A 16,402-nucleotide genomic window follows, 5' to 3' on the forward strand; every position below is an offset into this window, starting at 1 on the left:
CGCCTGGGTGGCTCAGTTGGTTAAGTGACTGCCTTCGGCTCAGGTCATGATCCTGGAGTCCCGGGATCGAGTCCCGCATCGGGCTCCCTGCTCGGCAGGGAGTCTGCTTCTCCCTCTGACCCTCCTCCCTCTCATGCTCTCTGTCTCTCATTCTCTCTGTCTCAAATAAATAAATAAAATCTTTAAAAAAAAAAAAAAACAAAAACTGGATGAATCCTCCTAACATCCATGGGAGGAAGGTATTATCCCCATTTTACAGGTGAGGAAACAGCTATCAAGACACTGAACGACTTGCCCAGGATCACACAGGAATTAAACAGCAGATGTGGGATTCAAACCCCAGAGTATCTGGCTCTAAGCTGGTGCTCTTAACCCATATGCTTCTGTCTCCCACCGAGTTTCCTTGATAAAACCTGAAAGAACCTTATAGAAACAGATAGAACCTGTCCACCCACAAATCATCATACTGGAAAGCACCACATTCTGCCCTCACTGCTCCACCTGTTAGTTTTCCAACGACACGCTCACATCCCTTACTCTTAAGGAGCCTGCAACTTGTCAGGCCAACCCCTCCACTGTATAGCCTTACATGGAATGACCACTTCCCGTTTATCCACAGAGAATGTTTTTATCTTTAAATGTTAAGATAATGTTATTTTTGGAAAACCCGCTGCGTTCAGACCCAGCAGTATTTACATGGATAAGTGAGTTAGTCCCATGGGTCTGATCTATCCTCCCTCACTCTGCACTCACCTCTCCTGCAGTCGGATTTTTCTGAGATTTATCCTGTTCAGATGAAGAAATCCAGGCTTTTATTGTACTTTTCCCTTGGCCAGATTTTTTTTTTTTTAATTCTAAGATTCAGTGGCTATGTCAAAGGAGCAGGTTTGAGGACCAGGTTCTGATGATAGTAACAGTAGCCACTTTTTCCCCCCTGTTTTGTTTTTTTCTTAAAGATTTTATTTTAAAGTAATCTCTACACTCAATGTGGGGCTTGAAACTACAACCCCAAGATCAAGAGTCACATGCTCCACCGACTGGGCTATTCAGGTGCCCCAGTAGCCACTGTTTTTTAAGAGCTCTTTCTAGGGTCACCTGGCTGGCCCAGTCAGTGGAGCAGGCAACTCTTGATCTCAGGGTCATGAGTTCAAGCCCCACATTGGGTGTCAAGATTACTTAAGTAAAAACTTTAAAAAAAAGAAAAAAGCTCTTTTTAGAAATACACTGCATGTGTGTGTGTCAGGAAATCTTATAACCAACCAAGAGGCAGTCATCTGCCTGTTACAGATGGGGAAGCGGGGCTCAGCAAGGGTTAGAGGCCTCTTGTAAAAGGTAGAATCTGGGTTCACACCTAGGCCCATCTGAACAAATGGGCCTTGCCCATGTCCCACTCCCAATTATCCCATCCAATCATTAACTTAAATGATTAAGTTAATTAAAGAGGACAAGCAGACTCTGCCCTAACCTGAATCTGGCCAGATAATGTGGATTTGCTTTTTCCTGTTTCTTCATTTTGTTTTTTTTTTTTCAGCCTACATAGTTTAAACAAATTCAGTTAGTTGGCAACATTTAAAAATTGATTTTATGGGGGCGCCTGGGTGGCTCAGTCGATTAAGCGTCTGCCTCCGGCTCAGGTCATGATCCCAGAGTCCTGGGATCGAGCCCCGCATCGGGCTCCCTGCTCGGTGGGGAGGCTGCTTCTCCCTCTCCCACTCCCCCTGCTTGTGTCCCCTCTCTCGCTGTGTCTCTCTCTGTCAAATAAATAAACAAAATTAAAAAAAAAAGAAAAAGAAAATTGGAATATTCCTGAAAACTCACAATATGCACCAGTGCTGTGCTTGGGTATCTTTTTGGGCACAGAGATGGCCGATGCTGGATGCTGAGGCCATTACATCCTTGGATAGCTCACCTGTCCCCCGACTACTGCTGAGACCCAGAGGCCAAGCGTTCAATGTGATTTATCACCACACACTATTATTTTGCAGACCTACATCTCTCTCAGTAACAGCCAAGCGAATAAAAGATGGGCCGTGAGGCCCAGCATCAAGCTGCGTGCATGCCCAGCAAGTATCCGCACCAAAGCAGGCAGTGTTTCTGGGCCGAAGCCCACCTAAGCTACACTTATGTCAAGACCTGCCTGGCTCCTGGAGGTTGTCACACTGGGATCCCTGCACTGGTCACCACCCACACCAGCCACGTAGTGGACTCCATTTTGACCAACTTACCAAGAGCCCCTGGGGACCAAAGAATGGTGACTGCCACTTGGTCGTGGCAAGCGTACTGACTGATGGTGATGTTCTGGGCATCAGCAATCACATGCTTCCCCACTGGATTCAAGTAAGTGGTGCAGTCTAGAGAGTTGGGAGAACAAAGAACAGTTAGATTAAGACATTTATTTTTTGAGGTCCGGCGTTCATCTTCTCAAATTACACAGAGCCGTCTGGAGGCGGCCAAATCCATTCTGTCTAAAGACGTGTGCTGCATAAGCCCAAATAGGACATCAAAGATTGACTGTTGGGGAAACTGTAAGGTGCTGTAGTGGGGCTTATTTAAAGCACTAACACCACTGCCCACCCTTTGAGTTCAATTCTAGGACAGCATGAGGAGGATCATATATGGTGTGGCTGTGTATGTTTATACATAGACAGTTTGACTATGTATCTGGCATTGACTTCTTTACTATTATGACACTTTACCTAAATCAATAATTATTTACATCGATTCAATTGGTTTTCAGCATTTGAGAGTGATCTGAAACAAAACAAATGGCTAAATAGTCTGGGGCTTGCTTTTAGAAGAAACCTGGAGGCCAGGTGAACAGGGCAAGGCAGCAGGATGCGGATGGGACTCACGGGGGAGCGGCTCACAGTAAGCCTGTTAAAAAATCCGATTAGTACCTACAAAAGAGACTCACTGACTTCATGATGAGCAAAGTACCTTCAACATTAATAGCATCTCAAAGGTAAAACTTCTGTTCCCGAACACCATGTGTTAGCAAAGACACCCGCAATGCCCACCAAATTCAAGAGCTCCACATTGCTCAAAAAATGAAGACCAATTCTCTGATACTGTCTGAGGACATTACTTACAGCCAGTTGTCAAGGCCACCACAACCATGTGAGCAGCTCTGACACCTGGTATTGCTAAAGAAACCTTCAAAGTCTACAGGATGCTAAAAAACTGCCGGAAGCTTCCAGCCAGACTCGGAATGGGACTCCAGAGAATGGCCGTGGGCTGTTCTGGCCACTCATACAGGGAGAACCACCAGCCATCCCTGGCAAATGCCAACTCATGATTCTTACACTGCTTCACCTCCATTTCTTTCTCAATGATTAAAATGGAAAACTCTTGTTGGTATCTGCTGCAAAAAGTCCTCAGTTCCATCAAATGTCCAAACCGACTCATGATGCCTCCAAAATCAGGGTGTTTTACTTTGAGGTGAAGCAGTCAGGGGGATTTTCTAGGTTCAGTGAATCTGCTGCACTCCCCCTGCCCCTGCTGTACATCACACCACACACTTCCCATTTTTTTTTAAAGATTTTATTTATTTGAGAGAGAGCACGAAGGGTGGGGGTGGGGGCAGAGGCAGAGGGAGAAGCAGACTCCACTGAGCAAAGAGTCCAACTTGGGACTTGATCCCAGGACCCGAGATCATGACCTGAGCTGAAGGCAGGCGCTCAACTGACTGACCCAGGTGCCCCCACATTTCCCACTTTTATGACTAAAAACGTTCCCTGGGTATTTGAAAATTACAAAAGAACATAAGAAAAATGTAGAAGTCATCCATGCCCTCCCACCACACAGGTAACTACTATCAACTTCTAAAAAACATTCTTCCAAGCCTTCTAATGGGCACATAATATTCCTCCTTTTTAACTTTCTTACTACAGTTCAACACACACGCACTACAAGGCACCCCCCCCCCACTTTGGTAACTCCCAGCTCCCACACTGCCTTGGGCCCTGCTTTCTTGCCTAACTGCTCTAGGTGGACCCCATTCCATAAACTCCATCTGCTTATAAAGCAGCCACCTCTACATTTCAATATTACTTCTTTTGAAAAGATGTTAGGGGGGGCGCCTGGGTGGCTTAGTCGTTAAGCGCCTGCCTTTGGCTCAGGTCATGATCCCGGGGTCCTGGAATCGAGCCCCACGTTGCTCAGCGGGGAGTCTGCTTCTCCCTCTCCCACTCCCCCTGCTTGTGTTCCTGCTCTCTCTCTCTGTCAAATAAATAAATAAAATCTTTATAAAAAGAAAAAGAAGATGTTAGTAATCAATAAAACCAAATTCTACATCTAATGAAAACTGACTGTCGAAACATTTAACATGTGTTCTCTGGGTGCAGAAGAAAAAATTTTCTTTAAATATCTGGTTTAACACCCACATTGTACAAATGAGGAAATGTTTTGCAGCTAAGAGACCAGCTGGGTGGCTTCGGATTCCACTGCTGACCAGCCCCGGGTCAGGACAGAAAGCAGCCTCGGATGGCTCATGCATGGCTCTTGCCATTCTATCCTCAGCACAGAGATTACTACCATAATAAGTTCTGAATCAGAGGTAGTCAGCCTGCAAAAAATCCTGGCTGAAACTAGCTTCCCAATATTAGAAAAAAAAAAAAAAAAAAAAAAGACAAGATCCCATCATACTTGTCAAGTTCAAACTTTTTTTTTTTTTTTTTAGATTTTATTTATTTATTTGAGAGAGAGAGCATGAGCAAGGGAGGGGCAGAGGGAGAGGGAGAAGCGGACTCCCCACTAAGCAGGGAACCTGACGTGGGGCTCAATCCCAGGACCTGAGATCATGACCTGAGCCAAAGTCAGACCCTTAACTGACTGAGCCTCCCAGGTGCCCCAAGTTCAAACATTTCCATTTATTGAAACCTCTGCCTTAAACAGCTTTTAGGAAAAGATGCACGAATAAGAGCAAATCATGTTTTTTTTTCCTCTGTTCATTCCTAATGCCAAAATTAGCACTCTCCAGGTTTCTGTAAATATAATTATGCAAATATAAAGTCTAAGAATTAAGAAAATGTATTACAAAACCTACTCAGGCATTACCCCCTCAGAGCCTGAAGAAGAAAGGAGAAATGCAACATGAAAGGAGACATGGAGACCTATGAAATTCACTTTTGACTTAATGGCAAGACATTTTCTTTCTTTGTAACATCCAATGACAAAGGAGTAGAAAAATAAGATTTTATAGTTTTGTTTTGGTGAAAACTTGGTAATTTGTTCTTAGCTATTTCAAACAGAACTGGTAACCAGTCAACAGAGCAATAACAGAAACTTCCTTGTGGAAGAGAGAAAGAAATATCTTTTTAATGGAAAACAATGAATAAATTTTTTACACAAACCTGGATCCAATTATTAGGAACTCTAACATTTTGGATTCTGGTTACCAAAAAATTATGCCCAAATGACATTCTGCCAAAATGCAACCGAGCTTCAGATGTCTCGGGAGTCAATTCGAGTTGAGAATTAAATTCTAATTAAATGCTGAAGAATAAGAAAGAAAATAATGACTAAGAGACAGGCATCAAGCATGTGGGCCAAATATTTAGTCCCATGAAGAAAACAATAAGATACTTTTAAGTTTTACAGGTACAGATCCTCTTTCACAAAACCCCATATTAAATTAGAGCTGCAAATACTTGTTTGCAGCTGACCAGAAAATTTTGAACTCTTGAATGTAATACAAGATCTGCCAGGACCAAGAGCATATATTAGAAATTAACTTTGTAGCTCAAAGAGAGATCTCTAACACATGTCTTTACTTAGCTGAATTAAGTATCATGGACTTGCAAATCTTTCATTAGCTTTGTAACATTTACCCAGAGAGCATGCACACACCACGAACATGAAATATCTGTTTCAAATATAAGTCCTCATTGGTTAACTTAAAGTACTCACGTCAGCAACTGTGGGCATAAATTTGACACACATATTTGTATCTTAAAATTATTAGATTGTATACACGACCTCAAAAATCTTGCTTTAGCAAGATCATTTCAGAGGCCTCACTGTGACCCACAGCCATTACTTACATGGATTCATAATCCTCTCCAAGAGATGAATCAAATGTCAGGAGTTACTGAACAGGAGTCAAGCTCTCTCTTGTTAACATTTTTACATATAAATTATGGCTCAGAAGGCTAAAATGCTCACAATTCTATATAATTACCTTCTTAGCATGAAAGCAGCTGCTGAGGGGGAATTCTATATGCTTAATCAGAAAAAAGCACCCCACCCTGCCCTTAGGAAACAACTCAGCCAGATAAAGCCACACTTCCTTGAGAGAAAGGGCCAAAAAGATGCTGTATTCCAATTCTGGTTGGAATGACTTCTACTATTGGCAGATATCAATTACTGAGTGCACATCACAGGCCAACTAAGTTGAGCAGTTAAAAGCATTACCTCATTAAAGCCTCAACATGATGCTCAGGAAGAAACTAATCTTTATTTTACAGGCCTTGCAAGCTGAGGCTTAGAGAAGTCAGGTGGCCTGCCATAGCTCACAGCTGACAGGTAGGGCACAGGAGTTGGAACCCAGGCCTACGGAGATGGCCAACTGGAGACCCATGGGCCAATCTGGGACACACATTCACTTGGCCCACTCTGTGCTTGTGAACATGTTTAAATAGATGCCAATATTAAAAAATGTTCAAACAAACAAACAAACAAAAAATGCCAATGTCTCTTTCTTCTTGCAAATCACATCTGGCTACCCTCAGGGGCAAGACCACAAGGAGCTGGAATGGAGAAGCCAGACCTGGGCTGTCCAGTTTGCCACAGTCTCTACCGTTCCCTAGCATCCTTGCACTTAGTAGCTGCACTCATTGGTCCCCTGCTGAGCCCCTACAGGCATCTGCCTTTGTTCTTAAGGACATGGTTATATCTTGAAGACATCAGGGGAAGTCTCTATACACAACTTCTCCCAACACTATGGAGGACACTTGACCTATTCAAGCTCCCAAATACTTGAGTGGCTTAATTGAGACTGAGCCATGTTAGTTCTATTGATAAACCTGAGCAGGTTCAGAAAATTCCTCAGCCCCAGGACCTGCAGTGTCCTTGATTAAGCATGACTATGTAAGCTGTAGATCACTGAAAGGGCTCCATTCTTCGGCAGTGAAGCCAGTTACTTACTGTCATATCTGAAGGTGATGTTGTGCAGCCCGCTGTTTCTGCTGGCCGGCCCCACTCCCTGTGGGAAAACAAGAGAACATGATGAGGAGAGAAGCCAACGTGCTTTTCCAGCATACATCCCCACAGAGTCAAAATGCACACAAGATTGCGAAGACCCAGGGTCATGCCAGATGCTGAGCAATATCTACCACTCTTCCCACCCGCCCTGTGCCCCTTCTCCCCCACTGGCTGCCAACCTCCCTCCAGCCCAGGAGATTCCTAACTTCCAGGCCAAGAGCATCATGAGCACTCACTTCCCCCCAAGACAAAAGGAGCATGCTGCTCTGTGTTTGAGGGTTAAATAATAATTCATTAACAGTAAAATTGGGGGAGAGACCATGAGCTGCCAGCTGGAGCCCTTCCAGTTGGATCCGCTTTGAGCATTGATTGGTTATAAAATTTGCCTACCAGACACTCTCGTCCAAAAGCTCTATTAAGCCACAACAGATAGGCAATTCCTCAAGTCTAAGGAAACAGGTTTCTCATTCCGAGACCGGGAATGATTGTGGGAATAAGCCATTACTTTTAATGAGAAAATTCTTCACTGTATCCGTACCTATGCTTGGAATATATAGGGTGGGTCATAAAAGAAAAAGAAAAAAGACTTTAAAAGGCCTAACTAACTTTTGGTGATGTGGCCGTTAGCCATCTGCACTCTTCATAGCAGGGATAACAACTCCGCCAGACTCCCCACTTTAATTACAGCATCCACAGAGGGAGCACTGGAATCCTCCCATTGCCCCCACCTTTTCCTAACCCACCACTTATCCATCATGGGAAAGAGCAGCTACAGATCCGCCGACTCTGGTTTAACTGTTTCTGTAATAATCGGCAAATGTGCCATTCAGCATTAATTGCAGAATTCTCCAAAACAGTTAATTCTGAAATGCTAAATGATGGGAAAATATTCTAACCACACCACTAAAGTTTCCACTCAACCAAGGGGATGCTAGGGGAAAACCATATTCTGGCAGCCCAGTATTTAATGGGCAATTGTCACACTGAGACACAATGTGCAGAACCCCTTCTGATGGAGCCCAGGGTCTCAGGCCACAACCCCATCACATCCATATGCTGGAGGCATGTTCACGCTGCTTATCCTGAAGCCAGCTATGCCCAGTGAAACTCTATCCCTGAGCTCGGATAAACATGGACCTCAGGAAAGCACAGCTGTGCAGAAAGGGATGCACACAAGCACGCATGCGCACACACACACCACAATTCTAATTCAAGTGAGAAATAAGCACTAACAGGAAATCTAAATCAACGTGGTACACTAGCCCATGATCTACTGGGGCTCCCCTTCTTCCTGATGTACCTTCCTTCTCCAGCTTTCCTGCTTCCATCCTCCCTTTCCCACATACACAGGATTCTGGATTTCCTCCCCTGAGCTGAAACACTTTGGAAAGGGTGGTTTTCTTATGGAAATCTTAAATGCCTCCATAATTCCTTAGGGAGAATCCTCTAGCATACCACTAGAGGAGGCCCAACTTCCAGATGGCCAAGAGCGGGGTACCACAACCAAGCAGGACAACCCCTAGGAAATGCCCAAGACACCCAAACCACACCCTTCTCTTCCCTTACAAAGCCCCAGGATAGAAAATCACTCACCATCTCTTACGAGCCAGACATTATGCTAGGTACAGTGGTGAACAAAACAGCCACTGTCCCTGTCCTCAAGAGCAAAGTAACTCATTCCTTCAAAGGACACTAATGGGGTATGTGGATCACATGTAATGTACACAGCCGAATTTCAAATCACACCCTGACCCTCCAAGAACTCTTAGTGTGACCTAAAGGTGTATGTAGCTCGGCTGAAGAGCCAGCCGTAAGTAAGCATACAGCCTACAGGTGTCACACGCAGCACCCCACAAAGGATGATTCCAGGGTGAGGACAGCACACCCCCAGAAACTTGAAAGAAGAAAGGATAACTGGACTAGAAGGGAGAGGAAAAGGGAGCATCATGGGAGGGAAACAAAAATGCAGGGGGGCCAAGGTAAGTACCTTAATCCTTCCATTCTCCTGCTGGTGACCATGGGCATGGTCACTTCACTCCACCTGGTCCAAGCCTCCTCCACTATCTTCCTAAAAAGATACTTTGCACGACTTTCCCCTGGGAAAGGGGTTTGAGGAGGATCACGTGAAGCCCTGTAGAGGAAGCGCTTTTCAAAAAGGAAATGCATTTAATAGCATGCTCTCCGGCATGGAGGACTCTAATGACCAGTCACCTTACTTGCAGGACTGTCAGCTTTTCAGTTTGTTCTTGTTCTCCCCATATTTCTACTGCAGCATGTTTTTCTTTTAAAGATTTTTATTTTTAAGTAATCTCTACACTTAATGTGGGGCTCGAACTTACAACCCCAAGATCAAGAGTCACAGGCCGTCCAGACTGAGCCAGCCAGGTACCCCTATAGCAGCATGTTTTTAACAGGTATTTACTGGGCGCTTGCAATGACCAATGTATTGTGGAAAGAAGCCCAACATCGTGAGATGTGCTCTATCCTGCAGACAAGAACTTAAATCCCTCCAAATAAGGTCTGTGCTGCATGCAGAGCTGTTCAGAAGGGGGCCCAGTGAGCTGGCCTCAAAGGACAGTGAGGCTTGCATACAGCATTGATTCACTACCCACAGAGCATTCCACCTGCACCCAGGCCCTGCAGGGCTGGGCACTTGGCCTTGAACCAGACCTGGGTACTAATCTTAAGGGGCTTTGGCCACCAAAGTGATCTCCTAATGTGTAAATCTGCCCACACTCTTCTGTTTCAAGCCCATCACCAGTTCCCTGTCCCTCGTAGAACATTCCGGATGTGGTTCCTGCCTCTCTTCTCAGCCACTTCCCTCCCGACCTGCCAGACTCCTCCAGGCACTGCATTATGGCTCAGCACATGTTCTGGAGAACCTCCACATCCCAGAATGCCCTTCCCATCAGCCAGGTCCTGTTCCCTTCATAGGCTTTCTGCCTTAGTGTAGCTCCGTCACACTGTGTCCCTGACACATAGATCCACCTGCATACTCACTTGATGGGGGTATGATAATCCATCCCCACAACTTGACCGGCATGGCACTTCTGCCAATGTACATGCAAAATGGTACTTCTGATTCCACAGAAAATCAGAGATTAAAAGACCCTGTGACCAAGCCTCGTCCTTGAGCTCAGAGGGAACAGAGCACAGAGCTCAGCTCCATGACAAGGACTTGCTCCCGTGTGCACTGGAAGACCTTTCACTCTTGGAAGTCGTCCAGGGCCCGGTTTCTCAGCACATGCATCAGACAGATGCTCCACCAGGCTGTCCTTAGTTCACACCCAAATAATGCACCTGCTGCTCCCGAGCCCTCGGAAACCCTATCAGAAATGGTGTGCCCAGGCTAGCCCACAAAGCACTACTGTTTTCTTTATATTTTGTGGTAGACAGAATGATACCCCCCCAAAAAAACATGTCCACATCACAAGCCCCAGAATCTGTGCTACTTTACACAGATGGCAAAAAGTACTACATAGATGTGATTAAGTTTAAGGAACTTGAGATGGGGAAATTATTCTGGATTATCCTGATGAGCCAAATGTAATCACAAGGATCCTTCTAAGTGGGATTCAGGAAGGTCAGAGAAGGAGAAATGACCACAGAAGTAGAAGGCAGAGAGACCAACATCGATTTAAAGATGCTACACTACTGGATTTGAAGATGGAGATAGAAGGGGCTAATAAGCCAAGGAATGTAGGCTGTCTCTAGATGCTGGAAAAGGCGGAAAATTGGTTCTCCCCTAGAGCCTCCAGAAGGACCCAGCCCTGCCAACATCTTTAGTTTAGCCCCACAGACTCATTTTGAAATTCGGACTTCAACTATAAGATAACGAATTTGTGCTGTTTTAAGTCACTAAATTGTGTTAATTTGTTACAGCAGCAACTGAAAGCTAATACATACATATACTTTTAGCAGCAGTATGGTTGAAATGGATCTCAATGTCACACTCGCCCATGTGCTGTCATTTGCCCCTCCCCACACCCAGAGCAGACTGACTGATCCCTTGTCACCACACTCTATCCCACCCTGGCTGCAGGCAGACATGGGACACTGACCCATCAGAGCTAGCTGCTTCAGATTCTGCCATCCTAGACATAGGCTTCTGTGGGCTAGCCTTGGACATATCTGGAGTAGAAGAGTGGTTAACAGAATGGGCTTTAGAGCTGTACAGATGTGTGTTCAAATCTCCCCCTCTCAAGCTATGTGACCTGAGACAAGCTTCTAAACTTTCCTGGGCCTCATATCCCTGAGCTCTATAAAGTGTTTGAATAAAACTTCCTGGAAAAGCTCGGCGTGGGACTGTGTGAGATGACACGTACCAAGCTCTCTGCACAGCATGTGACACGTTGAAAGAGTGATGGCACCATTCCTGGGAAGACTCCTGCCCTAATAAGCAAGGAGAGAGCTGTGCAGCATGGGGGTATGTGAAGTAAAAAGGGAAATGCTCACAGGAAGGGGCATCTCCAGATATGATCAGTCTCAGCACCCAGACCTGGGGGGTCTAGCAGCTGGATGGACAAGTCAGGGCAAGGTGACAAGGGCACTAACCACTAGACCACAGAATGGTCTTGGTGGGAACTGGGCAACCCAGTGATCCCCATCTCTGGGGAGTGCTCAGGTTGGATCCAATGGGGAGACACTGAAGGCCAAGTGACCAGGGCAGCACCCCTATGCCCTCATCCTCCACCCAGCTTGCACCACAGTCCTGGGCCTGGCCCATAGTCAGCCTTTGGTAAATATTAGTTTTCTGCCTGAGTAAATGAATTCATGACGAAACCAGGTAATGCACACCAAGAACCCAAGAGGACCTAGCTTCGTGTGACAGGGTGATCTATGGGCTTGGAGTCAGGACTCACACTAAGAGAACATGGGTAAGCGACTTACAAAGCTGGTCAATGGCTTTGGAAGCTGTTTTTCAGTAAACAATTCTAAGCTTTTAGCTACTATACCCATTTTGACATTTAATGAGCTTACAATTAAGAATACTTGTTTGTTGCCTGTTACCTAAAATCTATAAATGCCAATGCCGTGGCCTCAGGGTGTCACATTCTTAGTTCATTAACCACCCCCCTTTGCTGCACTTAGGGCAGCTTTTAATTTGTTCCAATGCTAGCTGCAAAGCAAGCCCCAGGTGCCTGGGGCTCTGCTATGAACACTCTATGGTGAGCCGGGACGGAAGAAGCAAATGGGAACATAATGGAGAAAACATCTTTTACTCAGGAAAGGGGGAGGGGACGATAACCCATAAGTGCTCTAAAGGAATAAAATTCAAAACCCATACCATGCTCCACCCATATGGCAAAAAAGCAAAGGCCTGGACACAAAGACAGCCACAGGCAGGGATCCCACACAGAGCAGCCACGAGGGGCCATTTGAGGGCCCATTTCCTGAGGGGCCTTGGGGGTTCTAAGCCCATTGAAGACACCAACTTCCCAGAGCAACATTTCCAATCCAGCTCCAAAACAGCTTAGCTGCCATTTTGGAAAAATGCGTTTTGAAAAGGACTGTGCTAACTGTAGTAACCCCCTTTCCAGTGGAAGGCAGGCCAAACAGTAAGGTCTAATCAAGACTGCTTTCAAATCAGTTAAGGACCTCTGAGAAAGCTGGTAATGTTTTAGTGAACTGAGTTTGGGTGAAAATTTAAACAAGAGCATCCACCAGAAAGAACTGAGATAATGGGTTTTTAAAGGCACATTGAGTCACTACTTAAAAAACTAAGGCCAACTTACACTTTCTATTTTCCCTAACATTTCCTCCACCTTGGGTTTCCAGTGTGTCAATGAGATGTAAAAGATAGCAGGCAGCTCTGTGAGGCTTAAAATGCACAACAGGCCTGACATTTTTGTCTCTGACCAGTGGACATGGTGAAGGTAAGAGAGAGAACATGGGGTCAATTTATTCTGCACAGGTTCAGTTCAGATGGTCTCATAAATGAAGTCAGATCCCACTTCAGTTCAAACCTTTAACTAAAAAAAAAAAAAAAGTGTGGGGGTGGAGAGGGGAGGAAGAAGTCAGCAAAAAGCAGAGAAGCCCCAGGTGATGTAAGCTGAGGAGAATGCCGGCAAACCCAAAACACGAGGCAAATAAATCACAAAGCCAGCTTGGGTCTGGATCTATTCAAGATATTCTTCTCCACATTCCGGGAGCTGTTCTCTCTCACTTTCCAACTCGATGCAACCAACTTCAGGAACGAAGAGTGCCCACTGTCTGATTTGGGGAGGTGAGGTCTTGGGTGCCTAGTAGGGAACACACGAGCTCTGGGGGAGCGCCAGTGTGTTCCCACCAGCAATTACTGCGTCGGCCCAAAAAGACCCGGAGATCTTAAGCTAATTAGAGAGATTTGCTCGAGGAGGTAGGAAATCACTACTCCAAAGCATCGCCTGTGTACCAGACCAAAGCCGTAATCATGATTCATCTCTGACATGTTGCTAATCAGCACACACATGTTCCTAATTTCACGCTCCCCAAAGGAAAGCTGAAGGGACAATTGTTTCTGAGTTCTAACATGGAGCCAACTGATGCCAAGTGACCATGTGTTCTGCTTATCAAACCGAGAGCTCTAGTTTCCATCTAAGTGGCTTTTTACCCCTCCTCCCCTCCCCCACCCTCATGCCCAAGGAAATCCATTCACTAAAGATGTGTTAGGGCATTTATAGGAGTTGTTTCTCAGATAGCAACTTTTTTTTTTTTTTAAATTGAGATAGAATTGACATATAACATTGTATAAGTTTAAGGTATGCAATGTATAGATCTGATATGTTTATATATTGTAATAGCAACTTTTCTAACAGGCCTAAATGGAATGGAATGTATTTTTAAATGTCTTTCCCTGCTCCAGACTTTAATTTTCTTATTGCTTTGCCACTGGAATATATACATGCAGTGAAAGCCCAGAGATATCAACACACACACACACACACACCCCGCTGACTCTTCTCCTGTGTTTAAAAACAAAACAAAACTCTGCAGCCTTCTTAGTTTTCACAAAGCAAAAAGCCCAAGTACTTTTTCCAATTAAGTCTGTTAAGGATCTAGGCTGTGTGTTCTCCCATGGCTGACACTCACAAATAGACAGGATTGTTCCATTTTTCCAATTCTCAAAACGTTAAAAAGCAAGCTATAAAACATGCCTCTGGCTAGAGAGCCAGACCTTTTCCCTCAGCTGCACACACCACTCCCATCCACTCAAATGAGAACCGCATGGTAAAGAACTGGCATCTTTAAGGTAACCGTCAACCCATCTGCAGTTTCAAGAGCACACACAGACAACTTCGCAGACACAGATTAGCTGGTTTTCTGTAAATACTGGGTACGAAGAGGAAGCAAGCAACCAACCATCCAAACACCCACCCAGCAAACCGGCTACCAGCTTGCACCCACTTAGCTGTTAAAGGTAGTTATAAAAACTTCACTCCAGAAGCTCAAGGCAGTATCTTCCTGCAAGGGCAAAACAGCGATTAGACAATAGGGGAAAACTTAATGCTGTACACATGATTGTTATGCCTAAGCTCAGAGGAAATGTTCAGATCAAAACAAAACTACTAATAAAAAGGCTTAGGACCACACAGAGAGCGTGCACTGAATTATGCCGCTTCAAATACTGTTTCTGAGGCCCGGGGACGAAGTCTCCAAATACTGTATCACATCTGGAATTCTGCTTTTACAGCAGAAATGCCTGCAGAAATGGATTGTGACGTTGCCATGGGGACCCAGCCTCCTCCGGCCAGGCAGGTCCCCGGCGTGCCCCACACATGTGCTTCCTTCAAGGTGGATTTCGCATATTTGGAAATTATGGAAGGCTGCCCTTTTAGGTTTTAGTGCTAATCGAAATATCACAGGCTACACTCGGAAAGCAAGGCGACCCCTTCTGTCAGCCTATTATTTCTGTCCACATGGTGGTCTCAGAGAGAAAAACCTCCTTAAAATAACAGTGGGAAGCAGCAAGTCAATATTAGACCCCTTTTCAAAAATTATTTGTGGCTTTTCCCCCTTCCTCTAGGAAGGAGACAGGCTTCAAAAGCATCCCTTTTAAACTCTCTCATTCTCTGGCTGCAAAAATCCAAGTGAAGTCAACCTGTGCACACAGCTGCCTCCCATTGCTGGCCTATGGGAGGGACCCCAGGCTCCAGCTCGGTTGCTTGCCATCACAGGAAGTGAGCGGCTAACACCATCCCGGCAGGGCTACTGGCCAAGGCAGGGGGTCTTCACTTTGAATTGTTGTCCAGGGGAAAAGGTTTCTAGAACCCACAGGAGAATCCTGTGAGAAATATTCCTTACCCAATTTCCCCCAGAAACGTTCTTACATAAGTTGGGGGCATTCCCAGAACTCTCCAAGGAAACCCAGGGCTTCACCAGTCCCAGGTCCAAAGCCATGTGTAGACACAAAGAACCTAGAGACGCCACTTAGAAATGAGGAGGTACATCTGGGTTTCCCCACTTCCCTGGGATGCAGCTCCACCAACCGACCCCTCTAGGCGTGGATTCATACACACACACGAATGCAACCCCGCTTCGGCGCTGGCAGGTGTCCCCAACCACTCCTCATCCTGCCACCATTCTACCTCCCAAGACCGCAGGTGGTTCAAAACAATGGTCAAGACCCTCCTCTCTCTTTTCCCAGGAGCCTTCTCCCATCAGTTCTAAATAGAATGTCTCAAGCCAAAGCAACAGTGCCTCTTCCAATATGTATCTGCCTCTCTGCAAGGTCTGGCCTTTCCCCGATTTCCTGGGAGTAAGGGAGGGAATTGGCCAGCCCAGAGGTGAAGCACCAGTCACAAAGCCCCATGAGCAGATCAAGGGGGCTCATGGGAAAAGTGGTTCTCAGCCTGCCCCATTCAGTGTGACCTCCAGCCTGAACCATTTCCATCTAGTCTCTTCAATACCCCATCCCAAAATGTCCCCCTGAGATGCAGCTGGGATTTGTGAACGTGTGTATGTCTGTCTCTGTGCGCACCCAGCCACACAGAAGAAAAAAAAAAAGCACCAGGAAGTCAGCAGCTCAGCTCCAGGTGTTAACACTTAGCGCATCCTGCCCAGCCCCCTCCAGCTTGAGGCCGGCCGCCTGGGAGCCGGACACAGCAATTAGGCCCTTCCCGGGCCGGGCGCCTTTGTCCCCTCGCTAACATCATTAGTGTCTGACTTCCTGTGCACAACGGGGCCTCCCGGGGGGCAATCGCAGGCTGACCGGGGCAGGGCA

The 16,402-nt window shown here is 45.8% G+C and overlaps 1 protein-coding gene across 4 annotated transcripts in view; it reads right to left on the reverse strand.

Annotated features, from left to right (window-relative positions):
* Positions 1 to 16,402, reverse strand: part of IL17RD (interleukin 17 receptor D) — a 69,846-nt gene that overhangs the window by 22,271 nt on the left and 31,173 nt on the right. For all 4 annotated transcript variants that reach the window (XM_081819339.1, XM_081819331.1, XM_081819348.1 and 1 more), the window contains exons 2-3: positions 7,144 to 7,201; positions 2,226 to 2,351 (exon numbers count right to left, since the gene is read on the reverse strand). In XM_081819339.1, coding sequence (XP_081675465.1) covers positions 2,226 to 2,351; positions 7,144 to 7,201 — 184 coding nt within the window. The remainder of the gene's footprint in view (positions 1 to 2,225; positions 2,352 to 7,143; positions 7,202 to 16,402) is intronic.

Source organism: Leptonychotes weddellii, chromosome 1 (assembly GCF_054177405.1).
Source record: "Leptonychotes weddellii isolate Sample4059 chromosome 1, ASM5417740v2, whole genome shotgun sequence".
NCBI classification, from domain to species: Eukaryota; Metazoa; Chordata; class Mammalia; order Carnivora; family Phocidae; genus Leptonychotes; species Leptonychotes weddellii.